General features: G+C 37.8%; 1 protein-coding gene across 3 annotated transcripts; it reads right to left on the minus strand.

Annotated features, from left to right (window-relative positions):
* Positions 1-79: 79 nt before the first annotated feature.
* On the minus strand, positions 80-21326 carry RANBP6 (RAN binding protein 6). 3 transcript variants are annotated; one of them, XM_082470879.1, is made up of 2 exons: positions 4535-21326; positions 80-3419 (listed from the first exon to the last, which is right to left on the minus strand). In XM_082470879.1, exons 1-2 carry the CDS (start codon positions 4668-4670, stop codon positions 3349-3351), a joined length of 207 nt encoding a protein of 68 aa, XP_082327005.1. In that variant the 5' UTR covers positions 4671-21326; the 3' UTR covers positions 80-3348. The 3 variants fall into 3 exon arrangements, with proteins under 3 accessions (XP_082327005.1, XP_082327004.1, XP_082327003.1); XM_082470878.1 differs by having other exon boundaries at positions 4476-6948; XM_082470877.1 differs by having other exon boundaries at positions 80-21309.
* Between the last annotated feature and the right edge of the window lie 255 nt (positions 21327-21581).

Raw genomic sequence — 21581 nt, forward strand, 5'->3', positions numbered from 1 at the left:
TTGCAGGAGGTGAAACAGAGATTCTAATGTAAAAGGAATTCCAAACCATAAAAAAGAACACAGCAGAAGTACAAACACCAACAGCAATAACAGCTACCATTTATTAAGCACTTCCTAAGTCTTAAATATTTACTAAATACGTTACATAGACAGTACTCATAATAGCCCCAGGAAATCCTGACAGATGTATTTGTTCTTAAATTTTGGATAATAACTTGCTGAGTAGAAAGGTTTTCTTCTACCCTACAAAAAGCCTGACATTAAAGACCAACATTGCAATTAATATAATTAACCCTAGATTTACAGAACTGTTTTCTTACAATGTATACCTACTGCTAAATAACTGTTCTCAAAGCTGTTTTCTTTTTCTCGTTTAAAGATTAATTTTGCTTCCCTTTCATGATCACAATAGAATTCTCTTTAATGCTACTATATAATCTATTAAGAACTTCTCCAAAATAGAAATCTATTTAAGCCCCACTTTGAATCGGGGCTTCTCTTCTTGTTGAACTGCTTTGCAGGAAAAAATGGCATACATACACAATGCAATATTCTGCTCAAATACATAACACTGATTGACTCCCACAAATATTATTTACTATTTGTCAAACACTGTTACAGTATGCTACACGCTACCAATGTTAGATGTACCAGGATGTGCTTTTCAGTAACCATGGTCCTTAGAGTCCTGGATAACTTGAAAAAAAAGAGACTGGTCTAAGACTTCAAAGTTTTAACTCTCAGCTGGACACTTTGGGAACTAGAATATGGATATATCTCAGTCTCGGGAGGACATTATTAAAAAGTTCATACGTATTATGGAGAAAACTTCCCACATCCATTGTAATATCTCAAATCTCTTTTCAAATTTCAGCATCCTCCCATTACTATGAAAACTAGGAGTATTACCAAGGAGGAATAAGCCTGCCACTATATTCTTCACCCACAATTCCAAAGATGTTTGTCCTGGAAGTTCTCCTATCCCATCTTTGTGAGCTCTTAGCATCTTGTGGTAGGCAGCATGACATCTTGACACCAAGTATACTGCTTGCCCAGCATCAATAATTCAGACAAATAGCAACAATTTATATACTTCACATCAACTAGAGGAAAGGTGACAAACATTTTAAGACAACAGAAGCACAGGTTATCACCAAGGTCTGTGTTTAAGAGATAAAACATGCAAGGTAAACAGAGGCTATAACACTGACTAATCCTGGAGAAACATGGGGAAGGCATATAAACTGCTTAGCAGGAAGAGAACAGTTCTCTCGATCATAATGGAATCCACTCACAACACTTGTTCGGAGTTACTTTTATGGTGGATGATATTCAAGTAATATTAAGGTGCTTCAGGCAAAATTTAGCAACTCCTGTAAGGCTTCCTGCTGCTCATCATCAAGCTGGGAAATGCATTCCAACCATAATTCTTCAGAAGTCTGTACCTGACGCACGACATTAGCTAGGCGTTTGGCACAGGGATCTTCATAGTTAATAGTCTCATTCATTTTTCCTTCTGCAATTACACTGATTATTTTTGGAAGATTGGAATTATTTGGACCAAGTACAACTGGGTGGTTACTTTCAATTAAGTCACAGAGAAAACTCAAAGTCTGAATAGCTTCCTCTTTATCCTCATGCAATGGAAGCCATGACAACCAGTGTGGAAGAACTTCATCTACATTTACACAGTTAGGCTTAAACCTCAAAATCTTCCCTACTGCTGAGATACAGTTCTCTGTAGCAATGACATTTTTTTTGGTTTTGGAATTTGCACACTTAATAACTTTTACCAGCAGCGGAACAGCTTCTGAACATAAAGAACGATAATCATCTCCACCAAACTGTGCCATAACACCCAGGCCATAAGCAGCAGCTTGCCTGACTTCAGGGTTGTTGTCTCGCATATTTAGTAGCATTGGCCACCGAAAATATTCTACATATTTAAATGAGGTTGGACTGCAGTGTTCTATGATATCATCAAATATGCACAATCCCCACTGTCTGTCTGGCCATGGCCTATTAGAACAAATTAGATTTACAATTAATGGAAGCAGCTGTTCAAACCACGGTAAAATCTTTTCCTTGTAAGTACTAAATAATGAGTGCAAAATATCTGATACTTTGGTCAGAATATAAACATCACATTCATCCTCATCTTGCAGAGACATTTCAACCTGTTGGTCATAGTTTTCTTCCTGTCTTTTAACCTGTCTCAGTTCTTGGTTTTTAAAGTGCCCTTCAAGTTTTGCTTTCAGTATTTCTCCCAGTTCTTCCAACTGTTCATCATTGAGGCACCCATCTCCCATTACTTCAATGGACTTTGCAAAAGAATTCATTATTTCTGAGAGTACATCTGTATCAGGTTCAGTCCCAATAGCCTTGATTAAGGGATCACATATGAATTGCCACATCTGTGCAAGATACTCTGGGCCACGAATTCTTGCACATTCCAGGAGAAAAGGCATGGACTCTGCTGCTGCCACTCGAACATTGTCATGGAAATAAAATTTCAGTAAAGGAACCATCAGTTTTACAACTTGTTCTGTATACTCCACGAATCCTTCCCTTAACTCCTTAGCATAATAAACCAACATCTGGCAAGCAGTTGCTTTTGCTTCAAGCCCTGAAGTCTTAATTCCAAAACTCTGCTGGTCTCCAAGATTTACAAATTGCCATCCATCATCATCACTCATATTCTCCACGTCTTGTGTGTCCAAGAGAGCAACGTCAGGTTTAGCTGAAGCAGTCTTAATAAGAGGCTCAATAACCAGTGGAAGGTACTGTTGAAAATCATTTCCAAGGATTTTACACATTCTGGCCCACGCTGAAATGATGTAAGAGGTCTGAGGGTCATCATCTTCCATATTATTTAAGTCTGATTGTGTTTTTAACAACAGTTGCATCACATTTGATACATCTTGCATAAATTTTTCCTTCCCAACAGCAAGACCAACATGGCTAATGCATTCGATAGTTTTTCCTTTCAGAAGTTTGAGTTCCTTTTGAACAGCAAGCTCAACAATATGCTTTAGTGAGGGCATAAATATATCATAGTATGGAACAAATTTTTCTTCTATTGTATCTGCAACTGAGGCAATGGTTGTCACAAGCTGTTCCAAGGCCAACTTAGTTCCATTGCGAATCAACTCTTGAAGTTTAATCACCAAGATGGAATGTAGATTTCTCACCATACTATCCAAATGTAGAACTAGCAATGATTTGGGGCAGTCTTCAATAAAAATAATAAGCGCAGAAGCTGCATGTGACTGCACACGCTGATTACCTTGATTTTCCATGGTACGCAACAGAGCTGCAATCACCGTTTCATGGAATTTCTTTTGGAAGTTAGGTGCAAAATCTGTAGCCATCTGTCCAAGTGTAGTACAGGCTGCAGCCCTCACCCTTGGATGAGGATCCTGAAGAAAAAGCAAAACAGAGTTAACTGTTTCATCTAGAATTGATTCCATTTGCTGATGGCATCCTTCTCCAATAGCAGATAAGGCCATTAATCCAGCATGTCGATATTTCCAGTCAGGGCTCTGAAGCATCTGCATGATATGCTCCTTAGTCATTGGTAAAACAAGTTTTCCACCGAGCCCACAAGCCAGTCTGTCTAGTGCACTCTCAGCAGCAACTGCATTGCTGTCAAAATCATCTTCTTCCATTTCATCAGCATTTACCCAGTCCTCATCATCTTGTAGATCAACCATCATTGCCAATATATGAGGAACTGCCTGTGCAATAATATTTGTATGTTTTTTCAACATTGGGGTTGCAGTTTCAGACAAGGTCACTATTACTTCAAGAGCCAGCTGGCGTTGCAGATTACTAAGTCTAGAGTCTCCACATAACTTTAGACTCAATTGCAGAGTATCTTCTAAATAAGGACCCAAATATTTAGGTACAGTATCTGCAATCTCAACAAGGGATTCTAGCACTGAATCATCATCCTGGTAGCATGAATCATTCACAGCCTGTAAGATTCCAGGAAGCAAGTCTGCAAAGTCTTTGAAAAGAGCAATATTATTCTCATTAGCAAGTACAAATGCAGCTGCAGCTCTAGCAGATAATGTCCTGATTGCTGGATGTTCTTGATCTTGAATACACTGGTCCAACAACCGTTTGATGATATCCAAATCGTGCCGATCTTGGGTCCCAAAAATCCCAGGAAAGTGCCAGAAAACGTGAAGTGCAACTTCCCACAGAACCACATTTTTAGAGTAGATTGAATCAACAAGGAACTTCAGACCTTCGGGCCAGTGGTTAGTGCCATCCTCATCTATCAAATTCCTGGCCAGCACTGCAAAAATATCACAAAGTTTTTTCCTCATACTAGCATGGGTTTCTAACTTAACAGCCAGTATCAGTTCAATCTTGACGTCCCTCTGAACATCAGAAGGCAGATTTGGATAGACTTCCTCAAACCCAGAGGACAAAAGCCGTCGTAGCAGGGCGGCAGCCATTTGTCTCACCTCATAACCTGCTCTTCTATTTCTGACGGCATCTAAGAGGAATGTAGTCTTACACAGACCTGGGATATTTTCATAGATTTCCTCTGCTTGCCTCCGGACCATACAGCTTGGATTGATGAGGTTCTTCAGAAGCTGGTAAAACTCTTGCTTTCCCGACACGGTCGCCGGTACTCCGGCAGACCCGCACGCCGCCATCGCGTTCTGTCAAAGCGACCGCGACGGGGCAGCAGGGCGGGGGTCTGCGGCTCGAAGCAGTGACGTCAACGAGGCGCCGGCGGGGATGGGCGGGAGCGCTTCTTCCTCCCCTGTCTGGCCCTCGGTCTGGGCTCTGGGAAGGTGGGAGCGAGGGTCGCTCTCCATCTGTTTTCCAATCAGATGAAAATGTACCTACAGAGGAGAAAGAAAATGAAAGAAAAGTATGATATTGATTGTATTAGAATGGGATTATGGATGATTCTTTTTGCCTTAATTTCTAAACTATCTCTATTGTTGTTACACTGATAATTTTAAAGCAGAGAGTACTCCTTGAAAAGCCGCTAAGTGAAAGAAGACGATCACAAAAGGCCACATGTTGTATGATTCCCATTATATGAAAGGTCTTAAATAGGAGAATCCATACAGAAAGTAGATTAGTGTTTGGCAATGGCTAAGGGGAAGGGAGATAGAGAATGACGGCTGTCAGGGGGGTTCTTTCTGGGTGATGAAAATATTGTAGAATTGATTGTGGTGATAGTTGCACAACTCTGTGATTATACTCAAAACTATTGAATTGTACAATTTAGATTGGTGAATTGTACGGTATGTGAATAATACCTCAATAAAGCTGTTCATCAAATAAGTACAATAAAAGATAAAGACAATGATTACTACCCCACTATTAGGTGCGCAGACTCAGGTGTGTGTCGGAATCACTTGGCCTGTGGATTATTATAAAGAATGAGAAAGACAACTGAGTAAAGCATGATGAGAAGTGACCTGGGCTAGTAATCAGGAGACTAGAATCCTGGTCTTGTCTCTAAACTGATTTTGTATCCCTGGTCATGTCACTCAAGATTTTCTTTGCAAACTGTAAAATGCCTTCACAGTTTTTCTTTTAGTAGGAAGCTGCTGAGATTATTCTAAGAAATAAATGCCCCCGAGGCTAAATATTGTTTCTTTAATTCAAGCAGGTGTGTCAATCAAAAACAATGATCATTCCTCTAACAATGATTAGATCTTACTTTTGTATTGGCACCTTGCCATTCTGTCATTTTGACCATTATACAGGTTTGCAAGGTTGGTAAGATAGGTATAATACTAATTTTAGGTGAGAAATGGAAACTCAGGGCTGACTTTTGATGGATGAATCTTTATTAACTATTTGAAGAAAGAGAAGTTTCTAAGTAAAGGGAAGAGCTGTGTTCAAATGCAGAATGGTCTGAGAGCCTAGTGTGATGAGTTCTGTCAGTATTTTTTGCTGGAGCATTGGGTATGGGACTTGAGGGTCTTGGGGATGACATAGGAGGCAGGAAAGAGGAAGACAAGAGTTATATAGAGGCCAGATCATGAAGAGTCTTATATTCCATGTTAAGAAATTTGGCTTTTTTCCCCCCCTAAAGGTAAAGAGGAGCCTTTTAAGGATTTTACTCAAGGGCTGTGAAATAATCCATTTTAAGAAAGATTACTTTGATGGCAATGCAAAAACTGACGTGTGAAGACTGGAGGCATTTAGGAGGCCAATAACCTAGTTCAATTAGGCTGAAAGCCTAAATCACAGCAGTGGTGGAGGGAAAGAAAAGAGGGCAAGGCTTGCAGGTCTTAAGAAGTCATATCAATAGCACCATAGAGGGGAAGGAGAAGCCTAGGAAATCTCCCCAAGTTTTGGCCTGGGCATCTTGTTGGAGGTGCTGCAATTTACCTATTGCTTCACCTACACATGTATAAAGAACAGAATTAATGCAGACCAAAAGACTGCTAACTCTTTCTGGAGGAAAAAGAGGCTTCCCTAAGAAGGTGAGTCCCCAAATCCATTTTGTTCTCTAGTTGCTCCCACACTCTATGGTGATGGTCATTGTTACAACAGTAAGAGTTAAACTGAATCCATTTTAGGAAAAATATTTATGTTCTTTTATTTTAGAATAACATACACAGATTTAAAATCTTAAGGTACTTCCTCTCTGGATTGCATAATTCTATTCTATTTACCTTTTGCATTGTTACTTCCCTTTTTCCCCCCTAAGAAGCACACATAATAACCAAGATTTCAAGACTGGACTTGAAGACTTGGTTACAGTTGAACAACTTTATTAAATTTTGTAATTAAAATTGGCTTTTAAAATAGTTTGCACTGTTGAGAGGCCATTTAAGAATGTTTCCATAAAGTGACTCAACAGCAGACAATTCGAGTGTTTATTAGCAGCTTACTACATGAAGAAAGTGCAAAATAAGTTGCAAATTTCTTCCAAGATCTGAGAGATTTAGAGTCAAATGAGGGGGGTAGAATTAAATTGGACATAGGGGGTAGAATTAAATTGGACATACTTGACATTTTTCAAGCATAATCCAGAATAAATAAAAATACAGAAAACAAAAAATACTATGAAGGCTCCTACCGACCTAAGATGGAACAATATGAATATCAAAAAGAATAATGCCTTCGATGAATTAAAAAAACTTTAAATATATCAACAAAAGTTCTGAGTTTCTAATACTAACAAAAGCCACCAACGCATTGATCATCTTTGGAGGATGCTAAGTCACCAACTGAAAATTGATAAAGAGGAATAATCAAGATTTTTCCTGCCTTTTCTGTACAAACTGTATTTCAGGATAACCAAATAGTTATCCACTTCTTCTTGATAGAATTCCAGATAAAAAGAGCACAAAAATGCTAAAATCAGAAAATTGCTGTGTTGTCACCCCAAATGAAATAATGAATGTAGGTAACAGTAACCAATGGATGCTAAAACCATTAAATGAAACATTGACTGGGAATTTAATAATAGAGGGATAAGGATGAAACCACCTGAAGTTCCTGATTAATCTTAATATTCTTAAAAGTGGGATAAACCAGAAGTGTCATTTACGTGTTGTCTTTCGGCTTCACATTCATACTTTCTCTAATTTGTTCTCTGATTCTGAGGTTAGGCTCTGGAAGCAAAATTTCTCCTTTCTCATCTGGGTCCCTGATCATTTCCACCAATAGGAGCTGCTAGAGATTGGAGGATAGAAAAGGGACAGAAAAGAGATTGATCCTTCTTGTTTTTCCTTTTCTTGTCTGGATTGCCCCAGCAGTGGCCCTTCCTCCTGGTGACAGCAATTTCCTCCCTCTTGCAGCCCAATCTCTTCTCTCTGCAGATATACCCACAGTAGCCTGGGGGCACTCCTTCCTCAGAGGTTTCAGCCATAGCTCTGAACTCAAAGATACCAGTTCTGTTTTGTTCCTTCAGCTTTAGGGATGGTAGCAGGTCCTTCAGTTACCATCTTTTGATTACCTCAGTGCTATTTATTCACTCCTTCAGGTCTCTCACACCTTTGTAACCAATCTCTTAAATCTCCTCTTGAAGTACTTAGTGTGGTTTCTATTTTCCCACCTGGAACTTGACTCATTAATATACCAGGCATTAAGTGATGCAAAAACTGCAAAGTATTTTTATCTTAAATCAGGTTTATTAAGGTATAACTCATGTGCAATAAAATTCACCAATTATAAGTGTTTAATTAGGTAAGTTTTGACAGTCAAGTGACTATGACCACAATCATATATAGAATATTTTCATTACCCCAAAAAGATTCTTTGGGTCCCTCAGTAGACAATCTCCTTTCCGCACCCCTGGCTCTAAGCAACTACTAATCCGATTTCTCTTGCTATAGCTTTGTCTCTTCTAGAATTTCATATAAATGGAATTATTCAGTATGAAGCTTTTTGTGTCTGGCTGCTTTTACTTAGCACAATGCTTCTGACATTCGTCCACTCTGTTGCATGTTTGTTCCTTTTTATTCCATCATATGAATACACCACAATTTGTTCATGCATTCACCAATCAACAGACATTTGGGTTGTTCCCAGTTTTAGGCTATTATGAATAAAGCTCCTATGAATATATGAGTACAAGTTTTTGTGGGAAAATATGTTTTCATGTCTCTCAGCAAATACTAGGAGTGAAATGGCTTGGTCAAATAGCAAGTGTAGGTTTATAAGAAACTGTCAAATGCTTTCCAAAGTGGATGTACTATTTTGCATTCTGACTGAAACATATGAAAGTGCCATTAGCTCCACATCCTTGTCAGCATGTGGGATTATCAGTCTTTTAAGTTTTAGTTATTCCAGTGAGCATGTCTTGGTATCTGATTGTGATTTTAGTTTGCATTTCCCTAAATACTAACAGTGTGGATTATCTTTTCATGTGTTTATTTGCCATTTGTGTATCTTCTTTGGTGAGGTCTTTGTTCAAATCTTTTGCCCATTTTTCAAAAAATCTAATTTTTTTGTCCTCTTGCTATTGAGTTTCAAAAGTTCTTTAAATATTCTGGATACTAGTCCCTTATCAGATATATGCTTTCAAATATTTTCTCCTTTTCTTTTTCTTAACCATGCTTTTCGAAAATCAAAAGTTATTAATTATATTTAAGTTCAATTTATCATTTAAAAACTTTTAAGTTTTCTGCTTTTTATGTCCTATTTAAGAAATCTTTACCCAACTCAGGTTCACAAATATTTCCTCTAATGTTTTCTTCTATAAGTTTTATAGTTTTAAGTTTAAAGATTTTACATTTAGATCTAGGATCTATTTCAAGTTGATTTTTGTATATGGTATGAGGCATGGGCAGAAGTTCATTTCTTTTTGCATATGAGTTTATAGTTGTTCCACTTTTATCCCACTGATTTGCCATCTTTGTTGAATATTAATTGACCATATACATGTAGTCTTATTTCTGAACCTTCTATTCTGTTCTATTAATCTATATGTGTATCCTTATTCCAATGCCGCACTGACTGTATTGATTACTATAGCTTTACAATAAATCTTGAACCCAAGTAGTTATAGTCAGTGATTCTAAAGATCACTGAACACTGTAATTTTTAGAAAGTACTCTCTAGCCTTTAGTAAGTTTAAGATATTTTTAACCTAATTAAAGTCCATACATATTTGTGAATTTGAGTATAACTGGGTACTTTTTGCAATCTATACACATTGTGCATTTAAAAATTAAATAACGGACCAGAAAAAATGAAAAATAAATTTCTTCTTCATTTGTTTTCAATGTAAACTTATTGATTTAGAATAACACCTCAACTTTTTCACCCAGATCATCTCCCTCCCCTCCAAAAAATAGCTGAGGAGAAAGGTATTTCTGACACTTTGGGCTGTAACCTGAAGCAGCTTATGTTTTAACTTAAAATTTGAATGTAAATATGATGTTCCAGTTGCTAATATTTTCAAGTTTTTTCATATGAAATTGTTTTCTCTCTAAGCTTTCCATTTCCTTCATTTATTCAAAAAATATTTAATGAGTACCTACTATGTTCCAGGCACTGTGCTGGGACACTGGGGATACAATAGTGAATAAAACAGAATGCCTACCTTCATGAAGTTTACAATCTACTTTGGAACTCCTTAGCTCATGCCAGGAGGACCAGCCATGTTTAACCTGTGGTTTTATGGATTTCTCAGCATATTACCCCTTACGTCCAAGTATATGAGAAGCACAGTAGTAAAACGCTGTTATCATCTTTAAGAATTGCATGGCAATAATTCAGAATATTAAAAGTTGAATAAAAACATCATGAATTGGAGAGAACAGAAAACTCACTATGTGAGTACTGAACTTGCTTCTTTACCAGATGGTTGAAAATATGTACATTAGTACTTCCAGGTATTAACTGATTTAATTTCATAACAAATAAAGGAGGATACAGATAGGTTAAAAAAATTTTAAATACAGATTAAATAACTGAGAGGAAAGTTATAATAATGATGGAGGATATCAACCATCCAGACATTTCATGTCATTTTGTTCTCCTAAAATTAGAATGTTTGGCTCCAACTCCCAGGGTTAGACAGAGCCCAGTAGAAACAATGCCCAGGGCAGAAGTGGTGAAGAATGAGAAAAGAACCAAAGTAGGAATCAGACTGGGCCCCACTACTCCAAACAATTAATTATAAACTATATTAGCTGTAATTTTAATAAAAAAGACCAAGCAGACATAGTAAACTAAACATATTATCTTACAAAGATAAAACACTCAGAGGAGTGTCTCTTTTATACTGCTACTACTACTACTATTACGGTTATAAGAATGAAAATATATCTGATTAATTAGAGACAATATTTTGTACAGTTTCTTGTATAATAGGCAAAATATAAATTAAAGGACCTGTCCCACTGGGTAGTATACTTGGTAAAATCATCTTGAAAGATGACAAAACATTTTTATCTGCATTTTCAGTTGGTGTGAGAGGTAATCCTGACTTTTTAAGTAAGTTTCAGAAGTTGTACAGTCAGGAAGAAGTAATAATAATAATGATATAATAAAGAATAAATATTTTTCCATTGAATTAGAACTCTTGTTAGTGTAAAACTGTCATTAGTGTACTCATCTTTTTAGTAGCCATTATAACATTTTGCGTAATTTATCACTGTGTGTCTACTTTTAAAAGATTTATGAAAATCTGATATATTAGAATTATGAAGAGTCTAATTGGTTAAACTTATGCTAGGGTGACCAACCATCCTGGTCTGCCTAGGACTGGGGTTTCTTGGAATGAGGAGTTTCAGTTCCAGGACAGTCCCAGGCAAAGTGGAACAGTTTGCGTAACTTTCAATCACTTTTTAAGTATTGGAAAAATATCATTTGTAAAAAGTCATTAACTATAAAGGTTAAATTAGATTCAAGTTAAGCACTTTTGATAATAATCCTTTATAAGTGATGCTATGTACTTCATATGCATTTCATTAAGTATACATAATGTTTGGTTGTCCTACAGTTATTATTACTAAGCTTTAAGTAGTGACTGCCTGACCTCTCCATTTTGTTTTTCCCGTTGAGACAAATAAGTTATCTTTGGGGTAATACTTTGACAACCTTCAAACTCTCCTTGCCTAAATCAGATATTTCATCAGGAGTGGGGAAAAGGTAACTATTCTTCTAATTCCATCATTTCTTCTATGTTTGTAAGCTGGCATTTTTCTGTAATAAAGAGCTCTCCCTCATGACCTGAGGCTATTTGGCAACTGTGAAGGAGTGCTTAATTCTTTCTCATTAATGATCAATTTTCAGAGTAGGGAGGTGAGTAATAGCCACCTCCAATCATGACAAATACAGTTGGTTTGTTATGTTTTGTTTGGCTTCTCTTTTTTGAATTGTCAAGAGCTGTGAAGAATCTGAGATTTTACGCTATTTCAAAGCTAACAAGTTAGCCTGCCATAGTTTCATGGATGATAGTAAAAGATATGAGACTCTGCATCAGAGACAAAAGATAATTTGTTACTCACGGCAACAGCAGCCGTCAGAGTATCAGCATTTTTCACTGGTTCCCAACTCCCAATTCCTACAGCATGATGCAAAGAGGGATAGATGCCAGCTATACACATCAAGGACTGTGTTACAGGAGGGAAACGCTGAGTTTTAATTACAAATCTTTTATAACGGGCAGTAAAGCTGACTGCTTTTTCTCCAGGGGGAGACATTATCTTTTTATTCTGGTTAGTAATCATGCTTGCCCTTTGCTCCAGAGGGAGACATTATCTCTGTCTTCCAAGGCTATTCACTACACAAGCATACTTAATAATATAGTCCAGAATGTCTTTGCTCACAAGATGTGCAGAAATATGAGAGACCATGGGTATAGTTATGTGCTGGTTGTTCTCCATTGCTCCTCTCCCTCCTTACGTTCTCTGCCCTTTTCTGTAGTCCAGGAGGCTGACATCTACAGACTGCATCACTCAGGCTCCCTTTCTCTCTGTCTTCTGGTTGAATTGGCTTATGAGAGGCATTAGCAAGAGATTGGGAAGAGGTGGGGTAGGGTATTTAGTCCCCATCTCTCTGCCCTGTTCTCGCCCCACCTTGAGGCAGTCCTGGTACAGGCTGCATTCTACTGATACAATTCTTATAAGGAGGCCCTTTTTTCCAGGCTGCAAACTCTCTGTAGGTTCATTCTCTCCCATATCCCCTTTAGGCCTAAATATGGTAAAAGTGTATAAATGTTCCTAGACCCTGTGCTTTGTTATGTTCTCTTAACCTTGCCCACATTTTTGTAAACAATCCTTTCAGCACACTCTCTTCAGTAACACTTTCTAAATATGTTTTCTGTTTCCTGCCAAGATCTTGATAAGAACTCAGAGATTCAATTAATTTTAAAAGAGAAAAAAACTAAAATTAATAAAACCAAGGATTAGAAAGGTAGTTTAACAAAAAAAGAGACTTTTAAATTAAATTAAATTAAATTAAATTTTATTTTATTTTGGCCGTGCCACGCAGCTTGTGGGATCTTAGTTGCCCAATCAGGGATTGAACCTGGGCCCTGGTAGTGAAAGTGTGGCATCCTAACCACTGGACTGCCAGGGAATTCCCAAAAAGAGATTTTAAAACATGAAAATATTATTATCCTCAACATGCTAAGTCATGCAAATATATTTATACAAAAATATAAGATCAAAACCAATAAAATCCTTTTAGAATAATTTATAGAATGTGAAATTATTTGAAAAATAAAAGAATAAAAAATACAAAAGATTTATATCCTGCTTGATAAGTGGCCAGAGCAGATGATTTATCAACAAAGAAATATAGACTATAAATCTTGACGGGAAAAAGTCTCCAATTTGGGTAGTAATTAAAACAAAGCAAACTAAAGGCACAACCACATCTCCACATAACTATCTAAGATAAATTACAGGAACGACACAGCACTAGTGGACTGTTGGAAAATAAATCTATTGCTGGTGGCCCCTGATTACTTAGCTGAGAATCTAGAATGGTAGTTAAAAAGTCTTTGATGCAGAAATTCCACTTTGAACAATAGATCCTAAGTGGATGATACAAAAGAAGACAAAAATGAGGTGCATATTTTTCACAATAGATGTATGTTAGAGTATTAAAAAAATTGAAAATAACCCAACAATGGGTAGAATAATTGTTAAATAAGCCATGATATTTTAAGATGTGTTGAAATGTTTCAGTGAGAAAAAGAGGATATATTATATGTACACACTACATATACTGTGTATAAAAATATGGCTCTATGTGCCTGGAGTGAGGGAGACTCTGGGACAGACTTCCTTCCCAGAGGGCATCTCAGTGGGCCTCCAGACGTGTGCCAGAGGGTTCTTCCCCTCAGGCCAGGCTCCAGGACAAGCAGGTAGGCCTTTGTCACAGAGGGACAATGGTGTATCTGTCCACTCTCTCTGTGCTGTGCCCTCGGGGTGGTGGCCAGCCAAGAACTGTCTCTCTGTTTGTTGCAGTCCCAGGAGACCCAAGAGTACAGGCTCTGCTGGCCATGAGCCAGGCAATCTAGAGGTGTCCCCTGGGTGGCAGCCACAAAAATCTGGCGCCAGACATGTGTGCAGGTTCCCCTCCATGATCCAAAAGAAGACACAAATGAGGTGCATGTTTTTCACAGTAGGTGTACCTTGAGTATTGCAAAATCTGGGGTCCTGTACTCTGGAGCATGGCAGAGGGAGAGCAGGAAGATAGCACCTGCCCTCTGGGGTCTCTGGAGAGGATTACAGTCAGCCCTTAGATGTGTAGATGTGTGTTTAACTACAGGCCTGCCCCTCAGGCTGCAGCTATGAAAATATGGCATCTGAAGTCTGACGGGTTTGTGTCTTGGCCAAGGTCACACAGCTGGAACACGATGGCAGCAGCACACACCCTGGACAGGGGTGAGGGAACTGCTCCCAGATTTTACTCTAGTTAAGGTGTGTTTCTAGGACATCCAGACTCATGCATCACAACTTCCTACCCGAATCTATGGAGAGATGTGACATGAAAGAAAGCACCTTGAACCTAAAGGCAAATAGCGATAACCTCGGTTGTCAGAAAGGTGGTGAAATAGCGTGGTGAAAGGAATGCTATGCACAAAAGCAGGTGGCAAGTTTTGCATGAGATCCCATGGCAGGTGAATCTCTGGATAACTCATTCATTAAACAGTGGACTCTACTATCAATGATACCAGCACCTTGGATGAGAATTCTTAAGAGTGCTGATGAAGCTACCACAACTCACAGATAGCAGAAACCTACCACACAATCTCCTAGAGATTAGCCAACACAACAAGCCTAAATATAGGGAAGGGTTAAAAAAAAAAAAGTTCATTTTCCCAGAGACTTCTCAAGCAAAAGTATCTTCCTTTGAAAAAGGAGCACCCAAGACAACAGATTTCCTCAGTGAATTTAAATCCTATTTTAAGAACAGAATCGTCTAGACAGAATTGCATGTGGAGTTTTCTTCCTACCATGATAACTGTAGCAATAATGTTGGAAAGACCGACTCTATGCTTTGGACTAGGTGAGCCCTCTTAAGGGTCCTTTTCAAATTCCTAAGCTATAGTTTTGGGAGTCATTTAACAGAAAGCTTTTACAGAAATTGTAGTCAATCACACTATAGTAGGTTTCCTTTTATTCATCCTGGTCATTGTTTTAATAACAATAAAATGACAGACTGATAAGATAATGTGGCTCTATGTTCTTTGGGTTCTTTTTGTTTTCCTGTAAAGTTTCTTAGATTTCTAACTTATTTTGAAGATGTTGATTTACATAGAGATTTAGTGCAACATGCTATGTTTGTGGCATTTACTTGGTCTTTACCTATGCATTTTTTTTAATGAAGAAAATGTATCAACAAAATTAATGAAAATGTTATATGAAGAGATAGAATGGCTGGAACAATGAGTATTCTTAGAGGACAATTAAAAAACCTTTTAGATTAGTGTCATTATAAATCATTCATTGACAATGGGAACAGAACCTTTCCTAGGCTCAGAGAACTTAGGTAACTTGTCTGAGGTCACACAGCTAGAAAGGGCAGAACAAGACTGGAACTTAGTCTTTTTGGCTCTCAAAATGCCCCCGGTGTGGTAACGTACACCATTCAGAGTACAAGTAGAGGGGATAGATCTTAAGGAAAAGAATGGACACTTCTATTGCAAAGGAGGAGAGCCTGAAAGAGAATGCATGTGAGGTAAGCTTGCAGTTGAGGTGGCAGGTAGGCAGTAACTGAACAACTTTTTTTAAAGACGATGATCTCTATTTTCTTGGCGAGACTATTGGCCTTAAGTAAGGCAGTGAGTGTTTGAGGAAAAAGTCAAAGGTTTTGGAGAAGCCATGGGAGTGAGGAATGCAGGATAAAGGAGTTGAACAAAGATAACTTTGAGAATTGAAAAGGAAAAAAAAAAAAGAATTGCAAACTTTTCTCCAGTTGAGATTAGAAACCAGGAATCCACAGTGGCAACAATCCATCAATTATACTGTAAAGTGAAAAAGGCAGGGTTCAATGTCATTGGTTCAATTCCATTTTGTAAAACACCTATATGTGTGTATAAAACATGTGCAGGAAAATGTATAGTATATATACCAATTTGTTACAGTGGTTACTTCTAGGAGGTGAATGCCTTTGAGGTTGGGGGAAAGGACTTTTACTTTTTACTCCATATATTTCTGTATGGTTTGAATTTTTGTAGCAATATGTTCTTGCATTACTTGTATAAAAAATGGGGAATGTGATGGTCTGGTAAAGGCTTTAAGTTCCTGAGCATGTCTATGTTTCCATATAGATCATCTAGAGCCAATTATATAGTGACTTGAAGCTTCAGAGCCAGGAAAAGTCCTACCTGGCTCCTCACAGCACAGCTCACAGCTGCTGCAAAACCCACAAGGCTTAAAACAGAGCCAGCACTCTAGAATTAATGGTATCTGGTCCTACTGCTGCAGTGGTGGAAGATTCCAACTAACCATACTGCTTGCATCTGTCCATTAAAAGTCATTCAGACTCAGAGAAGATCTGGAAGGCTCATAAAATTACACTTGCCAGCTGCTGAAAACTGTGCTTATAGGGAATCTCCCTCCGGCTTGTGGGGGAGGTTTCCAGGTTCTGTTTTGACATCTGTGATGAGTGACAGTTGCAGAAATTCCATGGCTGGCCCCGAATGTAAGTGCTTTCCTGTTTATATTTGTACCTCAAGATAAATCTAAAGCAACACCAGTTAATTTCTTGAAATATTTCTAGTCCATGCAGTTTTCCTGTGAAGATTAATTCTACAGAACAAGACAGATGGGAGATACCAATGACAAATGAACATTCAATAAGCAAGACTCTTCTTGATAAAGGAAACAGAAATTGAGGATTGAAGGCCAAGAATCAAAATTAAACTGTTCATCCTGATTACACAGCATTAATACTGGAAAGGACCTGGAAGGTAGAGAGAGCTAGATTCAAATTTGAGTTTCACCACTTAGGAGGTGTGAGACTTTGGGGAGAATTACTAAACTTCTTCAATCCACAGTTTGCTCATTTTCAATGGGGAATAATAAGACTTAGTTCACTGGGTCATTGTGACATCCAAATGAGACAAAATATAAATGTAGAGATTTTTTTTGCAATATTAATTCATGTGGGATTTTTTTTCTCTATATTTTCCCCATCTTCATTTTCCAAGAAGGTCCTTTGTGTATCTCTTCCTTGGGAGTTATTATAAGGAAGAAAGCTGTTGTTTGAAGACAAAGTTGTTTTTCCTATGTTTTGTGAAAGCTTAAACTCATCAGGGAGATTGTTTTAAGTATGAGTGGGGTGGGAGGGGGGTGGGTATCCTTACAAGGAATGAAATGGAACAGAGAGGAAGTGGACATTTCCCCCCAATTTAGGGAAAGGATGAAGAATGTTCCATGAGGATGGGAGAACTACTGTTCTTCTGGAAGTTGGATCTCCACAGGTGTGTGGAGTACATGTGAAACTATATGCTAATACCTGGCTCCCAGACTTGTAAATATTACTGTGCCCCAAAGGAGCACACTCCCATACTTGCATACTTCCAAGGGACTATTTGGGCTTGAGTAATGAGCATCTTAGTTGGTGGTCCAAAGTGTGGACCAAAGCCCGGAGTGGTTTCTCCATTAATTTTTTTCTTTGTAAGACCCATTGAACCTTTTGTATAACTCAGTTGGATGGGAGTGTGTCTTTGCCTGTAGTCCCTTGAGATCGCAGCTTGAGACAAAGGCTGGGGTGTAGGTAATTTATTTGAGAAGTAATCCCATGGAGCAGGAGTTCAGCACAGGGGATGAGGGGAAGTCAATACAAGATTGCATTATTGAATTGGTTACTGGCATGGGTTCAAATCAGAATTATCCCCCCAGAGAGGACTAGGAACAAGAGGGAGAACTGTTTATTCTTCTGCTCCTGCCTCCCATCAGTTGGGACATTAACCTCTCTGGTTTGCATGTATGTGAGAGCTGAGCAGGCACCTATGAGCACTCACAAAAAGGAATCCGAGAAGCCCTGAGGCAGGAAGTGAGGGAAACTAGGCACAGGCTTGAGGGGAGGCGCTTTCAGTGCAAAGAGGGAGGAAGCCTGCAGGAACCTGTTTACCACAGCCATGGCTGGAATCAGAGTTGAGGGTTAGAGGATGTGAAGTGGGGTTCCAGGTGTCTGATACAGAGAGAGGCTCAGTAATGACTGAGCAATATGGGGCATAGAGATTTTAAAAATTTATTTTCCTCCTGATTAAAAAGATATGTATATTTTTGGAGTAGAAACTAACAATTTGATTAAATACAATTGTAATCTTTCTGACATATCCTTATTTGGGGTCTAAAATTTAATCCTGCTGTAGTAGCACAATGCCTAACATAACAGGCACTAAAAAAACACTCAATGAAACGAACAAAAAAAGGTTAGTTTCCTTTCTCTAATCACACATGAACATACATAATAAGCACACACACATGTATACACACAGTCTTTTCTAAAAATAAGAGGAAAGATATTAGTAAGTGCTGTGATTCCATTATGAGTTTGTACCTGTGTGATGTTAGCATTTGGCTCTGAACCTCCTAGAAACTGACCAAGTCACCCCTCACCTGGCTGGCAACGGAGTCCTCACAGTGCCCTCTAGTGGTACATAGAGCTACTCCGTTAGCCCTCTGAGGAAGAAATTAGTTCTGAGCCCTCCAGAACGGAATTACCCAGCGGAGCTGTATCAGAGCATTAACTGTCCAGTCCGCCCCACTTTGTAGGTCCCATAAAGGCACACAGGGTAAGTCCTTATGCTGCAAGACCACACTTTCAGAAGCACCCTGTGAAATTATCCTCTCTTCTTGGCAAGAGTATCTAAATTTCAAGTATTTAGAGGACCTGGATACAAAACCCAATATTTTTTCACTGTTCAGACTCTAATCCTGTCCCTTCTTATAGAGCATATAAATATTCATAGAGATGAAGGCAAAGCCATTATGCGATTCCTGAAGGCCTACCTGCAAACACAACTAGAATTACAATCCTTAATTACAAGAATAATAGAGAAGAGTTGCTTCTGAAGGAAACATAACATAAACATATTATGGCTTCTTGACTGGAGTCTGTGAATACCTGACTATAACAGTATTTTTATATAAGTGGTTCCCTTTGTAATTCTATGTACTGTATTTTATGGATATACAACTATTAATCTGAGAAGGAGTCCAAAGCTTCACCAGAGTGCTAAAGAGTTACTTAGCACGTTTAGAACAGCTGTAAAAAGTTGTATGTGCTAGTGTGAGGAAACCTTTTAATCTTACCACACGGTGGTGCTATTGCTTTGAGCGTAGGGAGACTAAGGCAGGGCTCTTGAACAGGCATACGAAGTACCTCAGAGAAGCTTGAGGAACAAGGGGTGACGTGGCTGCAGAAAGTTACAATAGTCTTATTGTTACAATAGTTACAATAGAGAAAGTTGCAAATTCCTAGCAGATAAAATGCAAATCCATTAACTAAGACATTATGATCTAATACATTTACGTGATTTAATATATAAAATGTGGTTGGGTTTTACTGTTTTAAAATAGTATGTAACACAAAAATGCAAGGTTTTAAGGACCTACTGGCTAACCAATTCCCTAAACATTTATTTTACACAATATTATAGGTTCTCTTCAACACACAGATGGCTCACTGTGGTACTATTGTTCTTGCCGTGTTGTCCGAGTTTTATTTTTCCCATTAGCTCCATTCTGGATTTTTGTATGTAGACATTGTACTTAGCATGCATTGAATTCCAGCTAGATTCAATCATTCATTACATGCAGATGGAAAGTTCAAAGTAGAATATACAACTCCCGCATAGGAACTAAAAACTGTCTGATGGAAATTGCATGAAGAACCCAAGGAAGAAACATAACAGAGCTGGTTACTTCGGCAAAAGCAAAATATACTTACAAATGAAACAATTTGCTTTAAAATAATATGAGGGAGAAGGTGGTGGTGGGAAGTAGGTGGTGGTATAGATGAAATAGGATGAGCGTGTGATAACTGTTAAAGCAGGGTGATAGGTAAATGGGGGTTCCTTATGCAATTTATTTTTGTATATTTTTGAAATTTTTCATAAAAAATAAAATTAGCATATACATAAAATAACATAATGCTAAAGGGCTGGGTAAGTGAATTTTTGGTAATCGGATTCAGGAGTGTGAGAACACACATCAAGCCACAAAATTAATGGAAGTGAAGGATGAATACTAATGCAGAAAATGTTTTAAGGCAAAGGAAGTGAATAACCTGGAGGCAAGTGTGATACTGAGTTTATATTATTCAATCTTCATTTAGATTAAACTCTGTTGGCAAGAAAAATACTTCACAACATTTTTCTAGCAAATCTAAAATCAGTTTTTGAGACTTTAACTCTCCTGGCCTTTTTTTTTAGGGGGGTAAGGGGATTGGCAAAAGAGTCAGCAAAAAACTAAGTGTTAGGAAACACGAGGGACTCTTCTTTTCAGCAAATGGGGCTGGAAGAAGGCTGGTCCTTCCAATTTGCCTTGTAAATTCTTCATAGCTTTAAAAAGAGAAGACTTAACTAGTTTATTTTTATTATCAATGATCCACTCAAAGATATTTCTTTTGAGAAATCTGTTTTATCTCCACTGACAAAAGAGGATCTTCCCAGGTTGTTACAAATGTATGTCTACGGGAGTTAATATTTTTGATAAGGTTAGATGAAAATGTGTTTGTATCCATGAATATCTCCTTTTCAGTTTTTAATTACAGTATAGTTGATATACAATATTATATTAGTTTTAGGTAAACAACATAGTAATTCAGTATTTCTATAGATTATACTCCATTTAAAGTTACGACAAAATAATGGCTATATTTTTCTGTGCTGTACAATATATTCTTGTTGCTTTTTTATTTTGTACATAGTAGTTTGTAGCTGTTAATCCCATACTCCTATCTTGCCCCTCCCCCTTTCTCTCCCCAATGAACAACTAGTTTGTTCTCTATATCTGTGAATCTATTTCTGTTTTGTTATATATATTTGTTTGTTTTATTTTTTAGATTACACATATAAGTGATAACATACAGTACTTGTCTTTCTCTGTCTGACTTCCTACACTAAGTATTATATTCTCTGGGTCCATGCATGTTGTAAATGGCAACGTTTCATTCTGTTTTTTACAGCTGAGTAATATTCCATTGTGTATATACATATATATATATACACACACATATAAAACACGTCTTCTTTTTTTAATTTAATTTTTATTTTATATTAGACTATAGTTGATTTACAATGTTGTGTTAGTTTCTTTTTTTTGAATTTTTGAATTTCATTTAATTTTTTATACAGCAGGTACTTATTAGTTATCCATTTTATACATATTAGTGTATACATGCCAATCCAAGTCTCCCAATTCATCCCACCACGCCCCCCTCCCCCGCCCCTCCCCCCCCCCCCACTGCTTTCCTCCCTTGGTGTCCATATGTATGTTCTCTACATCTGTGTCTAAATTTCTGCTCTGCAAACTGGTTCATCTGTACCATTTTTCTAGGTTGCACATATATGCGTTAATATACGATATTTGTTTTTCTCTTTCTAACTTACTTCACTCTGTATGACAGTCTCTAGATTCATCCACGTCTCTACAAATGACCCAGTTTCG

The sequence above is a fragment of the Balaenoptera physalus genome (assembly GCF_965194825.1).
Source record: "Balaenoptera physalus genome assembly, chromosome: 7".
Lineage (NCBI taxonomy): Eukaryota > Metazoa > Chordata > Mammalia > Artiodactyla > Balaenopteridae > Balaenoptera > Balaenoptera physalus.